This window comes from Trypanosoma cruzi, genomic scaffold (genome assembly GCF_000209065.1).
Source record: "Trypanosoma cruzi strain CL Brener 1047053517083 genomic scaffold, whole genome shotgun sequence".
Taxonomy (NCBI): domain Eukaryota; phylum Euglenozoa; class Kinetoplastea; order Trypanosomatida; family Trypanosomatidae; genus Trypanosoma; species Trypanosoma cruzi.
The window spans coordinates 342,503-360,467 of NW_001849564.1; the positions used below are offsets into that span (position 1 = coordinate 342,503).

At 53.6% G+C, this 17,965-nt stretch overlaps 5 protein-coding genes and 2 pseudogenes across 5 annotated transcripts, besides 9 other annotated features; all 7 read right to left on the reverse strand.

The window, feature by feature from the left end:
* Positions 1-16,686: part of a sequence feature (areas not merged during assembly with more than two copies in the genome that could not be assigned to a particular haplotype) that runs on past the window's edge.
* Tc00.1047053511255.145 lies at positions 795-1,109 on the reverse strand (annotated as a pseudogene).
* Positions 2,477-4,888, reverse strand: Tc00.1047053511255.160 (annotated as a pseudogene).
* On the reverse strand, positions 6,133-7,080 carry Tc00.1047053511255.169 (mucin-associated surface protein (MASP), putative; the record flags this gene model as incomplete). Its single annotated transcript, XM_816601.1, has 1 exon — positions 6,133-7,080. The coding sequence occupies one exon, from the start codon at positions 7,078-7,080 to the stop codon at positions 6,133-6,135; it is 948 nt and encodes a 315-aa protein (XP_821694.1).
* Positions 6,311-6,441: a microsatellite.
* Positions 6,636-6,795: a microsatellite.
* On the reverse strand, positions 7,452-7,940 carry Tc00.1047053511255.180 (elongation factor 1-gamma (EF-1-gamma), putative; the record flags this gene model as incomplete). The annotated part of the gene is made up of 1 exon (XM_816583.1): positions 7,452-7,940. One exon carries the CDS (start codon positions 7,938-7,940, stop codon positions 7,452-7,454), a length of 489 nt encoding a protein of 162 aa, XP_821676.1.
* Positions 10,246-10,273: a sequence feature (AT_rich).
* Positions 10,866-10,916: a sequence feature (A-rich).
* Tc00.1047053511255.190 (trans-sialidase, putative) lies at positions 11,018-13,603 on the reverse strand (the record flags this gene model as incomplete). Its single annotated transcript, XM_816584.1, has 1 exon — positions 11,018-13,603. The coding sequence occupies one exon, from the start codon at positions 13,601-13,603 to the stop codon at positions 11,018-11,020; it is 2,586 nt and encodes an 861-aa protein (XP_821677.1).
* Tc00.1047053511255.200 (mucin-associated surface protein (MASP), putative) lies at positions 14,867-16,075 on the reverse strand (the record flags this gene model as incomplete). The annotated part of the gene is made up of 1 exon (XM_816585.1): positions 14,867-16,075. One exon carries the CDS (start codon positions 16,073-16,075, stop codon positions 14,867-14,869), a length of 1,209 nt encoding a protein of 402 aa, XP_821678.1.
* Positions 16,639-17,250, reverse strand: Tc00.1047053511255.210 (mucin TcMUCII, putative; the record flags this gene model as incomplete). The annotated part of the gene is made up of 1 exon (XM_816586.1): positions 16,639-17,250. One exon carries the CDS (start codon positions 17,248-17,250, stop codon positions 16,639-16,641), a length of 612 nt encoding a protein of 203 aa, XP_821679.1.
* Positions 16,687-17,434: a sequence feature (areas merged during assembly that could not be assigned to a particular haplotype. This can correspond to areas where the two haplotypes were merged or to regions with more than two copies in the genome that were merged during assembly.).
* Positions 16,751-16,874: a microsatellite.
* Positions 17,433-17,456: a microsatellite.
* Positions 17,435-17,965: part of a sequence feature (areas not merged during assembly with more than two copies in the genome that could not be assigned to a particular haplotype) that runs on past the window's edge.

Genomic DNA, 17,965 nt, shown 5'->3' on the forward strand with positions numbered 1-17,965 from the left:
CCTTGTCGCTGGCGGCCTCATCTCCTAATGATTGTCCCACGACAGACGTCACACCATCGGCGGCCACATCGTCGATGTCCGGAACATCGCTCTTCCTCTCCACCTCCTGCGGCGCACCCGCGGTGTCGCTGGGCAAGAGCACACCGTTGCCGTCGTGGCACCTGAGGCGAATTCCCTCTCCTCTGGTGACGGATGCTTCTGGGGAGCAGCCGTGTCCACATACTTCGGTGGTGTGCAATGGCCGGTCCCAATGCTCTCTGGATCGGGGACGGATGCCCGTAGCAAAGCTTGTTCAGTAGATGTCGGTGAAACCGTCCTGCTCCACACCCTCTCCCACATCGCCACCGCACGAAACTAATGGAAGCAGGCTGCCGCTGGTGGCGGATATCGTGCACACCTGCGCGTGGTCACGGAAAATAGCTTTTCCCTCATCGTAGGGCGGAGCAACCCACGCAATCGTCGCCTCGGCCGTGCATGGGGCCCAACGGGCGTTGCCCTTTTCAGTCACTCTCAGACGCACCCGCATGCCGAGGCACCGCAATGCCGCATGCAAGGCAGCACCGAGATGTATGTTTCTTCCGGGTCCCTCGCATCCGTCGTGTTGTTGGAAAGCGTGTCCAGACACCACGAAGAGGGCTTGTCCCCAGGCACCGCAGACAAACATTCTCCCCTCCAAATAACAGCGGCAGCATTTCTCACATCCAGTGCGGGACCAATGATGGGGCAACTGTCCATCGGGCGTTTTGCTGACCCTTCATGGATAATTCGTCTACACACCAACCACTGGAATACCGGTCCGACGTGCAGCGTCTGGCATGAATGCCCAATGCGCAAAGCATGTGGCAATATTCATTCATTTTCAGTGCGGAGCACTTCCTCTGCAGCAGTGCACAGCACGAATTCCTCCACCAGCGCATCGGCTCCGCCATCTCCCACTTCACCCTCATGCAGCCCAGGTCAGCCGGTGCGGCCAGCGTCAGCTCCGTGCGGCAGCCAGCACAACCAATCGGTGCCATCCACTCATCCTTCGCGTGGCGCTGCAACCAGTGCGACTCCAGCGTCCTCCCGTCCCCATCGCCATCCTGCATCTCCATGCCATCAATGTCGTCGCGGTCGCGGGGCTCCTGGCAGCCACCACGGCAGTCGTCGAGTGCACCACCACCGACAACGCCCTGCCACGCACAGCACCAAGTCAGCATTGACAACACCAGTGGAACAATGCCCAGCACGCACCGTGAACCGAATGCAAACGCTGCCCGTGGCAAATGGGGGCACAATCAAAGGACCCTCCAGTGGCTGCACGAGCAGAAGCTCCGCATGCAGTTTGAAAGCAGCAGGGACAACTTCATTCTCGAGAATGATCCCGTGCGCAGAGGATACAACGTCACCTTCACACTCGCAATTGTCATTCAATGAATTCATTGCGTAGTACCTCTCTGAGATCCAATACTTCCCGGTATCATCCAGGTCCCTTGTGGATACGTTGATGCGGATGGGCATCCATCCATCCTTCCCAATGACGGTGTATGGCTGCAGCGCACCAACTGCTCAAAGAGGGTGCGTCCCTCACAACAACGCGGATCCAATTCGTGCTGTCGGCACGCATAACATATTCAACAAATCGAGGGTACGTCAAAGTGACAGCAAAGCACCCGCTGGCAATCACACCATAAACACCATCACATGCAGCAGCACCAGCGTCTCAAACTAACGTGGGGTGTAGAGCAAGTAAGCCATTGATGTGGGTGTTAGGCAAATACTTCGTGGCTCGCTGAAGCAACAAGGACCGATTGCGTGGGAAGAAACAAAGAACAGGAGAATACAAAAGGGAAAATATTCAGCCATCCGCACTTTAAGAAGAAAACCAATCAATGAAATTAAAATGAGTGCACCCAACCACAACAGAAGCAAAGATTAAAAACAAAAGAGAAAAACAAAAAGCCGAAGCGTGGGACGACCAGCGCACACACTCATTGCTCCCGTAAAGCAAAACGCACACACAGAGGGAGAGAGAGAGAGGTCGCCCACTCAATGCAATAAAAACAAAACAGAAACAGTTACGGTGCTCCGCCCATGCAGCCAGGCAGGACGGCAGCGGTGCGTGTCGTGCAAAAGAGAGCACCAACGGGCCTGCATGGGTGTGCATGCATATATACAATGGGCACATTATGTGTGGCTCGTGGGGTGAGGTGAGGGCGAGAGTCCATGCAAGGGGACACACACACAGCAAGAGGCACGGCTGGATGGCAGCGGTACATGCGGTGCGGCCCCGACATCAACAATCACGCACGGTGGCGGCACACAAAATTCAAATTTAAAAAAAGGCACAAAAGAAAAAGGTGTAAAAATTACAAACGAAAAAATATGTTATCCGGGGAATATTTCGTTTCCGGGAGGACAGTAGTTCTGTGCAGGGGAGGTCGCAGTGTCCCACGCGGCAGCCAGTCACTCCTCACAGTGCCGGAAACCCCCACAGTCACAACAAAAGAACAAGCGATGGCAGCACCTCGTTGCCAAACACAGTGCCGCCACCACCATGTGCCCCACTGCCACGAGCGGCAACGCCACCCGTGGCTCCCGCCGCCAAATGTTCAGCAGAGCACTTCGGGCGAGACACCACGGCCGAAGACGTACGCGCAGCCACACTCTTCGGAATAGAAACTTTGTTTGCGTTAAGCGCATTAATCCCATTGCCATCCAACGGGCAGTTGCACAGCAGGAAGTTCGTCACAGTCACAGACACGCCTTCGTTGCTCCCTGTTTTGTCTCCATCCCCTCCAACGCAGAAGTGGGAGACCACATTAATATCCGTATTTTTCAGTTCACATTGCGCATCCCCACACACAAGTTTACCATTAACGTGGATCGAGCCCTGTTTGCCGTTCTGTAGCACAATCGCCACCTGGCACTTTGCGTCTGTCTCCCAAGTGCCGCTGAGCTCCTCGGTCTTTCCACCACTCTGCAACAATTTCCACTTCGTTTCTTTGTTGTACGACAGTCCCAGAAGTACTGGATTCTCTGCGTCATTCATCTTCACACCCATCAAAGGAATAAGGCCCTCCTTCGCTGGCACCTTGTCGATGGACACCGTCGCCACAAGAGTGAAGTTGTGGTTCGCAAAGTGGTACAGCTGATTCTCCCCCTGCCTGCCAACGGGCCACTCCACCCACGCTCCTTTAAACGCCACTCCGCAGGCATGCAATGTTGCCTTCGCAGCCCCTTCATTATTACTTACCGTGGCGTTCACCCCGAGGTACTCGTCCATCCATGTGTTACCAGAGAAGTTGCCGGACAAAAGGCCAACCAGCCCATCCGTGGTCTTAACACCGCTGCAGTCATTTTCAGTTGGACGGTCCTTCTCAGCACTTGGGGGGCACAGCTGGGAAACGCTTTGGTCCACTTTATTCCAGGTCGCCACCACCTCCTTCACTCGCTTCAGCTGCGCAGTCAGGAGCACAGAGACCACACCGGGTGATGGTTTGCCCTCAGCGCCCTTCTTCTTCTCGTACAGTGCAATCAACTCTTCATTATTATTAGCTTCACCACTTCCAGCACTTTTGTACAGCAGGGTACTGGCGGCAGCATCGTCTCCTTCCCCGGATACCGGTCCAGTATCAACAATGTGCGTATTGTCCGTCAGCCAAAGATGGAGTTCACCCTTTTGAGCGCCTCCCTTCTCAAGCTTCTCGGAATACACCGGCAGAGCAACAAGCATCACGTCCCGGTTCTCAATCGTCGCTGTGATGAACCCGCTTCCAACGCCCTTCTCATGTGGCTTACGGTTGCTGCCCCACACGCGCGAGAGCGTCCCGAGTGCCTCCGTCCACGGCCTCCCCTTGTCACCGATCTCGTACACCCTGCGGCGGCCATCAGCACACGCAGTCATCATCATGATGAGTTTTCCCTCCACCCCACGACGGAGGGATCACTGCAGCCACCGTCAGACATCCCCTTCGACAGCTTCCAACTCGCAGCATCCGAGGAGGACATGAGCAGCGAAACATTGTTATTCCTTCCATCCTCCGCAGTGCCATTAACCTTATTCTCCTTCACGGCCTTCGTTGCGAACACAAGCGTACCGTCTTCCATCTTAGCACCCGATCCACCACCGCCAATGTGTCCTGTCAAAGTGTCATCGTTGTCACCGATAGCATTGCACAAAATACTGATGGTATCATTCCAATAAATTCTTTTGGTACTTTCATCCACACCACTGACGTTCCCTTTCACCAGCAAAAGTCCCCACTGAGCCACGCCAGCCACACCTACCTGACAATTAGAGAGACCTTTACTCATGCAGACTCCAGCAAGCATGTAAATATCATTTCCCTTCAAAACTGTTGTTGGACGGCTCACATGTACTCTCGTCCCGCCTTGGGAACCATCCTTATCCTCTGTTTTGGAGGCGCAATTCCATCCATCGGTTGGACATTCCTCCAGCACTTCCGTCCTCACCTCAGTTCTTCCAGGGCTTTGGGTTTTTGTCGTCCAACTTCATGAATTGTGAGGCAATGCAAGAAAAAATGACGCTATCCTTCCCTCACCACGCCTCGGCAACGGCAAACACCTCACCGTTCATCTCAACAAGACTGGGAGCATGGAGAGGACTCACTTTTCTCCATCCTTCACATCTCTCGAAACAAAATATTTCCCCGATGAGGAGCCCTGACGTGACTCGGATCCTGCAGCAGCCACAGCCCCAACACTGTTGCAGCACAACATCGCAAGAAGAAGAAAAAGGGGCACCGCAGAGTAGAAGAGATGCCGGGACATGTTGGGCCTCCGCCGCTCACTCTCTCCTCCTTCCCTCCTCCTTCCGCTGGATCCGGTCACGCCGCGACGGTTGTGTGTGCGGGGTGCCTCCACTGCAGCAACACGTGAGAGCATATAAATATGTGTGTGTGGGCGGTGTGTGTGCTGTTGGTCCCTTCAGAGCCTTCGAATTTCACAGTAGCGTTTAGCGCTTGGTAGTAACTTCTTTCCTTTTTGTGTGAGTGGTTTAGAAAAAAGAGGAAAAAGAAGTGAAACACACCGCCACCCATCCACAGTGAGCGGCATCATCATCTGCAGCGCATTCGCTCCCAACAACAACAACTAACGCGCACAGACACACGGAACGAGGAGGAAGAACAGTGCAAAGAGAACACACAACGACTGTTGCCACCAGCAGGAGCCACGGCGGGTGCTTCTGCCACGCGTCAGCACTCTCCGAGCTACGCCGACACACAAAACAATCGGCGAGACGCAGAAGGGTACAACTGCCCCTCGCAACACCAACGCGCCATCGCCAGTCGTTATACTGTTGTCTCTTCCCACACCCTCCATCGCACATCGCCCCGCACAGCCGGGGAATCCTCCGTCGCTGTGCGAACAGCGAGAGGAACACGTCGGCACGTGCAGCTGCCAGGAGTGAATCCATACGCATATCTCCCAGGCTCCCTCAATGCCGCGCCGCACACGGGCAGCACGCCAAGAAAATCACGCTCGCAGCACGGCAAAAAAATAAAATCGCAGTCTTCCGTCATCCCTCCTCGAAAGGGCCGCCGCAGCCAAAATCTTGTGCGTGTGCGCGTTCTCATCATTCACGCCGCTCCACAGCGTGTGCATGTGTTTGTGTGTTTGGCAGCGCCTATACTTGCAGAGCAGATGTACGGAACACAAGAAAGTCAAAAGGCAACAACAGAGAAGCGGATAGCACACACGCAAATTACTCATATCATCACACACACACATGCAGCCAGCGGAATGGGTACACTCAACCAATACACAAGTAAAAAAAAACAAAAAGCCGAAGCGTGGGACTACCAGCGCACACACACTCTCATTACTCCCGTAAAGCAAAACACACACACAGAGGGAGAGAGAGAGGTCGCCCACTCAATGCAATGAAAACAAAACAGAAACAGTTACGGTGCTCCGCCCATGCAGCCAGGCAGGACGGCAGCGGTGCGTGTCGTGCAAAAGAGTGCACCAACGGGCCTGCATGGGTGTGCATGCATATATACAATGGGCACATTATGTGTGTGCCTCGTGGGGTGAGGTGAGGGCGAGAATCCATGCAAGGGGACACACACAGAGAGAGTGAAGGACGAGTGTGTGTGCGGGCGGTGCACGGCTCTCTCTCACTCACTCTCACGCGGCCACCACCGCAGCAGCAGCCGCGCACGCAACAACAAGAAGAAGCAAAAGAGGGGAGGTGGTGTGGAAGACCGCGGTGCTGCTGTCACTGTCGCCAGTTGAAGCGGTGGCATTTGTACCTACGGTAGTTTCGTTTTTTGTGGGTCCATCGCTGTTTTTCGCGGAATGATCATGCTGTTGATGCTGCTCCTGTTGTTGTTGTTTCTCTTCTCCTTCTTCGTGGTTTATGTTGTTTTCGTGTTGTTCTTGCCGCTGTTCCTGTTTCTTTTGCTGATCTCGTATTTCTTCGTGTAGATGTTCTTGATTTTCTCCAGAGTGCTGTTCGACTGAATTATCGTGACTTTGTGGTGCTTTTTTTGCCTCATCTTCTCCGACTGTTGGAACTCGTATTGCTTCGTTTTCTGCTTTTAAAAGAGGAGGAGGAGGCTCATTTTCACCACCAGAAGAAACAGAAGAAATTTCATCGGTGCCACCACCTCCAAGAGAAGTTCCACCGCCACCACCACCACCAGGAGCACCAGGAACCCCGGCAGCAGCAGTACCAGCGGGACCAGCAGGATCAGCGGGACCAGCAGGATCAGCGGGACCAGCAGGATCAGCGGGATCAGCAAGATCAGCGGGACCAGTGGGACCAGCGGGACCAGCGGGACCAGCAGCGTTGGAATTTTCTCTTGAACCCAAATCGTTCTGCATTGTAACAGAAGTAACTTCTTCATCCGACGCCACAACGGCAGTAATGGGCAACGTTGACCGAAATAGCACTGTAATCCCCGGTTTATTACATCCACTCGGCGCATGAGACAAATCCGCGCCAAACACTTCCGACGCCATGCAACCACCCACTGCGTTGTTGTCGCGGTCCCCCGCATAAACGCTGCCGGCACAGCACCACAGCACGCAGAGGGCACACACCAGCAGCACACGGCCAGTCATCATCGCCATCACTCCTGTCACTTGCGTGCAGCCTTCAGCACAAACTAACAACACGTCAACGCAGAGCAAAAGCAAAGAAAGACAAGTCGCACAGCCACGCACAGTCCCATCCAGCAATGAGAGTCACGCACCACAACAACAATTGGGTGGGCGCGGTCCAACAGCAATCAAAAAACGAAAGAATTAATCCTCGCCGTGACCCGTTCCTCACGCCCACACGGTCACTATTACTGTTATTCCCTCCCCTCAGGCCCTCACAGGCACGCCACGCTCACTCCAGCACGCGCCCCTCCAGCACAGGCAGTCAGTAATGCACTCCCGCCGCGCCGCAACGTAAGCCACCTCCTCCCAGTCCAGCAGCTCCGTGTCCTCCACGTCCCTCACAATCGCCGCCATGCTCCGGCCGCGCACAACACACACAGCGCCACAATGTCGTGCCGCCACTCTGCCCCAATTATGAGCACAACGCTCAACACGTATTGGCTCACGTGCCCCATGCGCTGCAAACACCCGCGGATCAGCCTCACCGTCACGCACCGCATCTCGTTGTCCTTCTGGTTGGAGCACACTTCCCATCCTCTCAGTCCACGGCCTGGTGCTGCAAGAGGCTGCCGTGAGGAGCCACGTGTGTGTGGAAGACCCCAATGCGCGGGGCGTAGTCGGCAGCCACCCACGCTCAGTTCCTCGCACCTCCCCGCTCCCCCCAATCGCCCACACACAAGGGCGGTGCAGTGGGAAAGAAAGAGAAGTCCGCCGCACAACACACGCATAAATGCACACGCAGCAGCAACGCCATCCACGTCGCACTGCAAGAAAGACACATGCGCACCGCACACACACAACCGCAGGGGAAAAGAGACGGAGCGCATCCAAGTCCAGAGCACAGTCCTTCACTTCCCTCTGCCATGACAAATTGGCATGGCGCCTCACAGCAGGTTGTGGCGGATTAGTGTTCCACACCCACAGTGAGGCACGGCGCACACCATCCGCTCCCTCCGAGTGCACTCAGCAGGCCGGGGCAGGGCGCCCAGCCACCCTCTTGCCATCGCAATGGGAAACACAAACAATCGTCGTCGTAAAAGAACGGTGCCTCTAGCAGGGAAAGAAGAGAAATGGAGGCATGTCAGCAGCACAGCCAGCAGAGCGACACTCAACGGGACACGGCAACACAAAGTGACGGTGTGCACAGCACAAACGGAAACAAGCCGCAACGAGTTGCCCAAAAGGAAAAAGAAAAAAGTGTGAGTCCAGCAAAACCCACAAAATTAAATAATTGTTCAGGCAGGACTTTTATTTCTTGTGCCTAGAAGCACATGGCAGCCGTGTGCACACATTCTGCCCGCACGAAAAATGGAAACTAAAAAACAGATCTTGCTGTTCCACGAGCCCACACAACACCCTTCACACGTCATGCGGCATGTGGCCTGTTCCTCCAGTCCGCCTTTGTGCACTCCGTGGGAGACACAGTAGTGAGGCCGGCACCGTGTGTGGGCAGCAAAAACAAAACAAGAGGAGAAACACGTCACCCATGACAGTGTGCAGCAACCGACCATTAAATAAAGGAACAGCAAGGATACTTATTATTCCAGGAAAACAACAAAGCCAACAGTAAAATGTAAATAATAAAAGAAAACACGCATGCAACACGGCGAATGTTCTCCGTGAGGAGTCGCAATTCCACACAATCCCAGAAGAAGCAGCAACACCCAATACACGCACACACACACAGTGCCTTCAACAGTCAACTCAAGCAGTGTCAATTTCGCGTCGTTGAGCAGGGCAAAGCAGTCGCCGGGACTCACACCGTTTACGGAATACTGCGCGGTGAATTCTCGCAATTGTGGGTTTTCGTGTCCACAGGCATTGCGTTGAATCAATCCGCCCGCATCACCCTCAGCAACAAATCCACTGACCGCAACGCCGTTTTCTAAAACGAGAGATGTGTGTCCGGTGGCGTTGCGCTCACTCGCCTCGTACGTGTTATCCGCAGCAACGAGTTCCCTGCCGCCACAAGTGACAGACATGATCCCGGATGCATTCGACGCCACTACTATTCTCGGACCGTTGGCAAAGGAGGGCCTCTTCTTGGATGCATTCGGGGACAACACTGCGGTCAGATTGCTGGCAAACTCAAGCTTCTTCCCGGACGTGTTGGTCGCCGTGTTGGATGCGGGACTCCGATCGACGGTGTTGGGTCCGTCAGCCGCCGCAGACCGTCGCCAATCATCGTTCTGATGTGACGGCTCAGCATTAACTTGCGGCGCAGTTGTCCCACCAGATTTTGTGTCATCCTTCCCTTCACGGGGTGGCGGCAACTGACAGATGCCCGTCCGGTCAGCATCGCTGCTCCGTGCACGCGGATGGATGGTTCCATCGGTGAAAATTGACGCCGCCACAATTCATAAGGGCCGGCGTATTTATGTGTCGTCACATTCATCGTGGAGGCAACGGTGGCCCCTTCCTCCTTCCTTGCACAGCTGGCAGCACAGCTGCTACATGTGTGCACCGCATTGGCCACATGGCACACAGCACCCAGCTCACCATTCCTGTCATGCATGCGCACATCAAAGCCACTGAAAGTATAATTCTCACGCTGAGCCTCAGCACCGGCAGCAGAACACTTCTTCCACGCCCACACACGCACATGCACGCAATGGCTCAGGCCGCCGTCACTCGGAGCACACGACACATCCACCGGCACAACCACCACACCCGCAGGAAAATAGACTCGGGGTGCGCTCCCTCTCTCCCCTCCTCATGGCCACGGAAGAAGACAGCCGCCGCCACACGCAGCTGCCAGCATGCACCACAAAAGGTGTATTCAAACCCACTGCAATGTGCATCTTGTGTGTGTGCCTGCAGAAGCACAAAGCATAAAGTAGAAAAACAGCGACCAGAGCGTGTGGAGAGACACAAAAATGTACAGCAGAGACGCATAACGGAAACAACGAAAGGACCGCTCAAACTCATGACTGCACTGCAGCCCAAGCAGCGGCAATTCACACAAGATTTATTTAAAACGAAAAAAGAAACCTTCCCTTCATCTTATACAAACCCCATCACACAAAATAATTATAAATAAAAGAAATCGTCCATTACTGCTCCACACAAATTAACAAAAGACAGCTGGCTGCCGTGTGGCCACAACAAACCGTCTGCATATTTTTTGCCCGCAAAATAAAATTAAAAGATATTTAAATTTCTTTCAGCCGTCCGACCCTCTGCGTGTCCGCGCATCGTTTATATTTCACGGGGTCATCGGCGTGTTGCTGCTCCCCTCAGCCCTCCCATCGGCGCGTGAGTGCGGCCCGCAGAGAAAAGTAACTCGTGTGTGTGGGACTGAGAGAAGCACGCAGACATGACGGCAGTCGCGTCACTCCATCGGGAGAGTGAGCGCAGCAAAAAAAATCATCAAAGCACGGCGGCAGGGTGTGGCTGTGTGTGTGGCGCTGCGGGTGTCTGCCCGCCCTGACCGCATAAAAGCAAAACAAAACAAGAGGGAAAGAAATGTGTGCTCCGTCCCACAGGCCCTCGTCGCACGCCCACGCGTCACGGTTCCCTCAGCGCGCCGTTCGTCGCGGCCCCTCCTCATGCGTGCAGCAGGCGAAGCGCACAGGGCCGTCGTCATGAGCGTGTCGGTGGGTGTGCGAGTGGAGCAGTTGGGCGGAAACACACGGCACCCCTCACAAAAAGAGTTCAGAAGAAACAATCAAAAGAGGGTAGAGTAGAAAGAAAAAACGTCCATCGTGATTGCCCCCGAAAGCAAAAAAGAAAAGGGATGGGGGAGTTAGGTTAGAAAAAAAAAGAAAAGAAAAAAACTAGAAAGAAGCACACAGGAAAATAAATTTAAAATACGCAAAAAAAGATTTATGAGAGAAATTTGTTCCCGGAGAAGTAATTCTCTGCTCGGGAGGTCGCAGGTATCCACGCGGCAGTCAGTCACTCCTCACAGAGCCGCAAACCCCCACAGTCCCAACAGAAGAAGCAGCGACGGCAGCCGTCTGCTCTCACGCATGGTGCCGCCATCGCTGTTATTCCCCTGCGACAAATGTCCGAGGCTGCTGTTGAGTGCCGTGGCATTTAATTCCCCGGCCTGTGGATGGATTTCATCCTCCTCTCCCTGCGCATCCGTTATTCCCGCCGTCTCCCTATCCTCACCAGAGCTAGCGCTCACTTCAGGAGTTTGGGGAGATTCATTTCCCCGCATCGTATCTCCACCTCCTGTCGCCACCGTTGGGTCAACATCAGACGAGGGAGTCGTAGCAGTGGAAGCTGCACTGGGTACACCGCCAGCACCAATATTCGTCGTCAACGGTTCGTGTTCCGACGGCTGTGGTTTCGCAGGAGGCTGCAACACGGTTTCCGGCGCATTTTCGGTCACCGGAGACGTAATGGGGGCTTTATTCGGGTTGAGGGCGCCAACCTCCTCTTCAGTCAGCGGGCGGTTGTACAGCAGAACGTTCGTTACGGTCACAGACACGCCCTCTTGGCCCTCTGCGCTGCCTCCATCCCCTCCAATGTAGAAGTGTGAGATCTCTTTCGGATCCGTGTTTTTCAATTCACGTTGCACATTTCCACAAACACGCTTACCACCAACGTACGCGGAGCTCTGGTTGCCGTTCCGTAGCAAAATTACCACGTGTTCTGAATTCTCTGTCCCCAAATGGCTGCTGTGCTCCTTGTTCTCTCCGCCATCGCACAGTAATATCCACTTCTTTTCTTTGTTGTTGTATGACAGTCCCACGAGTACAGTCTTCTCACTGTCATTCATCTTCGCACCAATTAAAGGAATGTGGCTGCCGCTCTCCGGCACACCGTGGATGGACACCGTCGCCAAAAGAGTGAAGTTGTAGTTCGCAAAGTGGTACAGCTGATTCTCCCCCTGACTGCCAACGGGCCACTCCGCCCACGCACCACGTCCTTTAAATGTTATGCCATTTTCCGTTTTCTCCACCCCAAGATCTTTATTAGTTACTGTGGCGTTCACGCCGAAGTACTCGTCCCTCCATGTGTTATCAGAGAAGTTGCCGGACAAAAAGCCAACCAACCCAGCCGTGATCTTAACAGTAGTGCTGCAGGCATTTTCAGTTGATTCATCCTTCTCAGCAAGTAAAGTGGGGCACAGCTTGGAGACACGTCCGTCCACTTCCTTCCACGTCGCCAGCACATCCTTCACCCGCTTCAGCTGCTCAGTCAGAAGCACAGAGACCATACCGAGTGATGATCCCTCACCGCCTTTCTTCTCGTACAGTGCAATCAACTTCTCCTCATTATTATCTCCACTTTTGTACAGCAGGGAGCTGGCGGCAACGTCATCTTCCCCGGATACCGGCCCAATATCAACAATGTGCGTGTTGTCCGTCAGCCAAAGATGGAGTACGCCTTTTCCATTTTTTTCTTCCTTTGAATACACCGGCAGAGTAACGAGCATCACATTCCTCTTATCATCTTCAACACCAAGAGCCGCTGTGATGAAACCGCTTCTAACGCCCCACACATTTCCCTCGTCGTTGCCCCACACGCGCGAGAGTGTCCCGAGTGCCTCCGTCCACGAATCCCCCTTGTCACCGGACTCGTACACCCTGCGGCGGCCATCATCACACGCAGTCATCATCATGAGTTTTCCCTTCCACTCCACGACGGAGGGATCACCGCAGCCATCGGCAGACATCCCCTTCGACAGATTCCAACTGGTAGTGGCTGTGTATATAATCAGCGAAACGGTCTTTGTCCTTCCATCCTTTACATTCTTCGTGGCTTCCACCGGAAACAAAAGCGTATCGTCAGTTAACTTGACACCCGATCCACCGCCGCCAATCAGCTGTGACAAGGATTCGTGTTTCTCGCCTAGAGTGCACGGTACACCGTCAGTAGTTTTCCAATCAATTTTTTTGTCGGCTTCACCGAGCTCACCCTTCACCAGCAACATTCCCGATTTGATGTTCTCAGTCCCAGCCTGACAGTTAGCGGCATCTTCATGGCTGTGTTTTCCAACAAGCATGTAAATATTATTTCCACTCACAACAACTGTTGGTCGGCTCACATCTACTTTCTTCTTCTCCGTGGAAATGTCTTCTTCCAGAACTTGTGGTTTCTCCTTGGCATCCTCCAGCACTTCCTTCGGTTTGTTATCCGCTGTGTTCGTGAGAAGTTGGGATGCAATGCCAGTAAAACTGACACCATCCTTCGTGCACTGCGCCTCGGCAACGGCAAACACACCACCATTCACCTCAACAAGGACTGGAACACGAAGCGAACTCACTGTTTCTTCATCCTTTGTATCCCTCCAATCAAAGGGTGACTTCGGTAAAGATCCCTGACCTGACGCTGGCTCAGCAGCTTTCACAGCTCCTCCAGTGCCGCACATCAACACGACGAGGAGGAGCAGCACCGCGGAAGTAAACACACGCCGGGACATGTTGGGCCTCTGCCGCTCACTCTCTCTTCCTTCCCTCCTCCTTCCGCGGGATCCGGTCACGCAGCGACGGTTGTGTGTGCGGGGTGCCTTCACTGCAGCAACACGTGAGAGCATATAAATATGTGTGTGTGGGCGGTGTGTGCTGTTGGTCCTTTCAGTGCCTTCGAATTTCACAGTGGCGTTTAGCGCTTGGTAGTAACTTCTTTCCTTTTTGTGTGAGTGGTTTAGAAAAAAGAGGAAAAAGAAGTGAAACACACCGCCACCCATCCACAGTGAGTGGCACCATCATCCCCGCCGCAGTCACTCCCAACAACAACAACTCACGCACAGACACACGGAACAGGAGAAGGAAGAACAGTGCACCGGGAACACACAGCGACTGCCACCACCAGCAGGAGTCACGGCGGGTGTGTTATCCGTCACGCGTCAGCACACACCGAGCGACGCCAACAAAAAACAACCGGCAAATTACAAAAGAGCGCAACCGTCCTTCGCAGCACCGACACGCTGCTGCCAGTGTTTTTACTGTTGTCCCTTCCAGCGCACCCGCTTCCCCGCCGCAGGCGCGTATCACACCGCAAAGCCGAAGAATACCGGCAAATCCAGAGCGGGAGGGACCCGTCAGCATGTGCAGCAGCCTGGTGATAATCAATCAACAGTTGTATCAGACACCCCCAAAAAACACCCACAGACTGCACACCAGCAACATGCCAACAAAACACATCGAGGGCTAACGTCCTCCGTCCTCGCAAGGGCCTCCGCAGTCGGAATCATGTGCATGTGTGCATTCTCAGCGTTCACGCCACTCCACAGTGTGTGCGACATATTGTGTGTGTGTGTGTGTCAATATGCTTGCGTTTTTTCAGCGCCTATACTTGCAGAGCAGCTGTGCGCCACAAGAGAGTTCAAAGAAAGCAACGGCAGAGAGAGGCAGATAGCACACACTCAAATTACTCATATCATCACACACGCAGCCGCGGAGTGGGTGCACTCAACCACAAACAATAAAACAAGTAAAGCAAAACAAAAAGCCGAAGCGTGGGACGACCAGCGCACACACACTCTCATTGCTCCCGTAAAGCAAAACACACACACAGAGGGAGAGAGAGAGAGGTCGTCCACTCAATGCAATAAAAACAAAACAGAAACAGTTACGGTGCTCCGCCCATGCAGCCAGGCAGGACGGCAGCGGTGCGTGTCGTGCAAAAGAGAGCACCAACGGGCATGCATGGGTGTGCATGCATATATACAATGGGCACATTATGTGTGTGCCTCGTGGGGTGAGGTGAGGGCGAGAGTCCATGCAAGGGGACACACACAGAGAGAGTGAAGGACGAGTGTGTGTGCGGGCGGTGCACGGCTCTCTCTCCCTCACTCTCACGCGGCCACCACCGCAGCAGCAGCCGCACACGCAACAACAAGAAGAAGCAAAAGAGGGGAGGTGGTGCGAGAGGCCGCGGTGCTGCCGTCACTGTCGCCAACCTTTGTCGTCGTATCATTTGTTCGAGCGTCGGTGGCTGTTTCTGGCGTTTGTGACGCTCTCTCACTGAGTGTTGGAACAACGTTGGTATTGACAGTTTCAAGGCTGTCGTGTTGTCCTTCATGTCTTTGAGCATCATCCTCATCTACCTTATTGTGGACATGATCACCGCTGCCACTTGCAGAGGTAGATGGGGTCGTTGGTTCAACTGGACTGCCGGTTGCTGCATTCTTCGTCGGATCCTCTGTGTCTGTGTCATGACTGTGCTGCCCTTGTGTAGCATCTTCTGAAGGTGGTGCCGGTGCTTCTGACGCCGTTTTGGATCGTGACGGCGTGGCTTCGTTCTTTACTTTTTTTGAATTCTGTGAGTTTTCTTGATCTGATATCGGGCTTTCTTCATCTGATGATGTTAGTGGTGGCGGTGTTGTTTCTCCTCCATTATTTTTACTTTCGCTAGACCCGGTGTGTGCTTTAATTTTTTGTCTTTCCTCCTCTTCTGTTTCTTCTGCCTTTATCCCTTCACTACTTTCACGTTTATCCTGAAGATCGGCATCTAATTTCGTCACCGTGTCCTTGGGCAATTGAGTCATCTCGGAAGTACCCGTCGAAGAGGGTTTTTCACCAGAACGACTGGGAGTGCTGCCAGATGAAGAGGACAAGTGGTCATTGTTTTGATCTTGGGAGTCCGTTGCCGCATTTCTACCGGGATCCACGTTTTTGTTTTCAATCCCTTTTTGACCAGCCGCAGGTAACTGCCCGTTTACTGCGCCTGCGGCACCCTGCACTCCTCCTGCACCAGGTGCTTCATTGTCCTTAGTACCAGCCAAGACACCACCTTGCGGTGATTTATCCTTATTTTCCAATGAATCATTACCAGCTCCATCTCCACCGTCCACAGCCGCAACCGCCTTTATTAATCCCATTCGGGTAGAAATCAACCCGAAATCCGCCTTCAGGCGCAGCCCTTCATTTCCTCCATTATGCGTGTGCGTCAATACGTTCCCATCATCCTCAACGCAGCGGTTGTCCCTTGCATCTCCGACGGCACCGCACCACAGCACGCAGAGGGCACACACCAGCAGCACACGGCCAGTCATCATCGCCATCACTCCTGTCAATTGCGTGCAGCCTTCAGCACAAACTAACAACACGTCAACGCAGAGGGAAAGCAAAAGGGGAGACAAGGCCGCTACACCACGCACAGGACAGTGACAAACGGCAGCGGCCCAGTGCACGTACCATGAGGCAGTTGGAATCAGTGAAAGAACAAAAAAGAACAATACACACAGCTCCGCAATAATTTGTCAGCACGAAAAACATACAAAAAACAATTAAAATAAAAAAACGGTAAATAACAGCAATTAAGTCAAAACAAGTAAAAACACACAGAAAACAAAGAGCTGCAACGAATGTCTCCAGTGTGCATGCATCCACACACGGAGATGCGTCCACGCAAACAGTTTTATGCATGTCATGCATATGAGTGTGTCCGGGACGCGTTCAAAGTAACGGATACAGGGAGCAGCAACGCTGACCACGCAGCAGGGCAGCGGAAGCAAATGAAGCAAAAACAATCATTATTTTCTCTTATTTAGTTGCATCGGACCACAGTGGACGCACACAAAACCCTGTGGTTGAGTGCTGGCACGCACAGCCCGCACATAATTCTTCAGCCCAGAGCGGTGTACGCCAGCGCGGATACAGCGAGCAGCAGCGGGGCACACACCCACGCAGAGCTGCTGAGGCTGCCGTCGATTTCGCGCAGAAGTGACGGTACGCGGGTGGTCGTCGTGGTTGGTGCCTCTGTGGTCGTCGTAGTGCTTAGTGCCTGTGGCGCAGCGGTCGTTGTCGTCGTAGTGGTGGTGGTTGGCGCCCGTGTTGTAGTTGTCGTGGTCGTCGTTGTCGCAGTTGATGCATATTTTTTCTTATTTTGTTCATTTGACATATTGGCCTTATCAATATCTGCATCTTCAGTAGTGGGTTTTCCACCATCTTGATCCTGTGCATTATTGGAAGTATTTTGTGACTGTGGCGTCTCGATTACTGTACCCGTTGTACGTGACTGTTCCGTCCCTCCCACTTCATCGTTTATCTTTGGTGGAGAAGGAGTTTTACTTGACGGATCCGATACCTGCTTTGGGTAGACTGGCATAGAAATTGTTGGAACAGAACCTTTTCCAGATTTACCAGCTGTGTCTTCACTCTCCGCCACGCACACGGACGGGCGGCAGCAAAGGGCGAGCACCAACAGGGCGCACAGCAGACGGCACGTCTTCATCATCGTGAGTGTGGTCGTTCAGTGGTGTGGAGCTGATCTGCACAGTGAGGGACATGGAGAGCAACAGGGGAGACGAGAGGTGCGGCAGACACACACAGAGGGCACACCACATGAGGAGAGGGCAGCAGCCAGGCATGCACCGTACGCCGCACACCACGCACGACACACACTCCAATCCACGGCAGCACGCACACACACACACACACACAGCCCTGCCGCAACACCAACACACAGATGGAAGGGGGAGAAGCAAACAGGAGCGGCACACAAGGCTCCACCGCATGCACATACGGCGAGAGCGGTCCGTCGTGTCGGCACCCCTCACGGAGGGTACGCACACACAAGAGGAGGTGCAGCGCACACAGCAACACAAAAGCAAAGTAACAATTAAAAAGGAGATCCCCGCACACCACGTGGATTGATGGTCCACGAAAAGTGCAGCCAATATTCATCACAAAAACAGTTCAGTTGCCTTCGGCCCTCGTTCATATTCAGAGCACACCACTTCATGCAGGCCTGGGAAATCATCGCAGCAGCCGCACAAGCAAATATAAGCGCAAGGAATGGCATACTGCAAGCATCCATTTAATTGTGTTTCTGCTTGAGTGTTGGCAGATGTCTGCATGCGTTGTTTTGTTTTTCCAGAGGGCAAACCCTCATGCCAGGGTCGTGTGTTGGGGATTTCTGCAGGGTGCACAATTATTATTTTTTCCTCTTG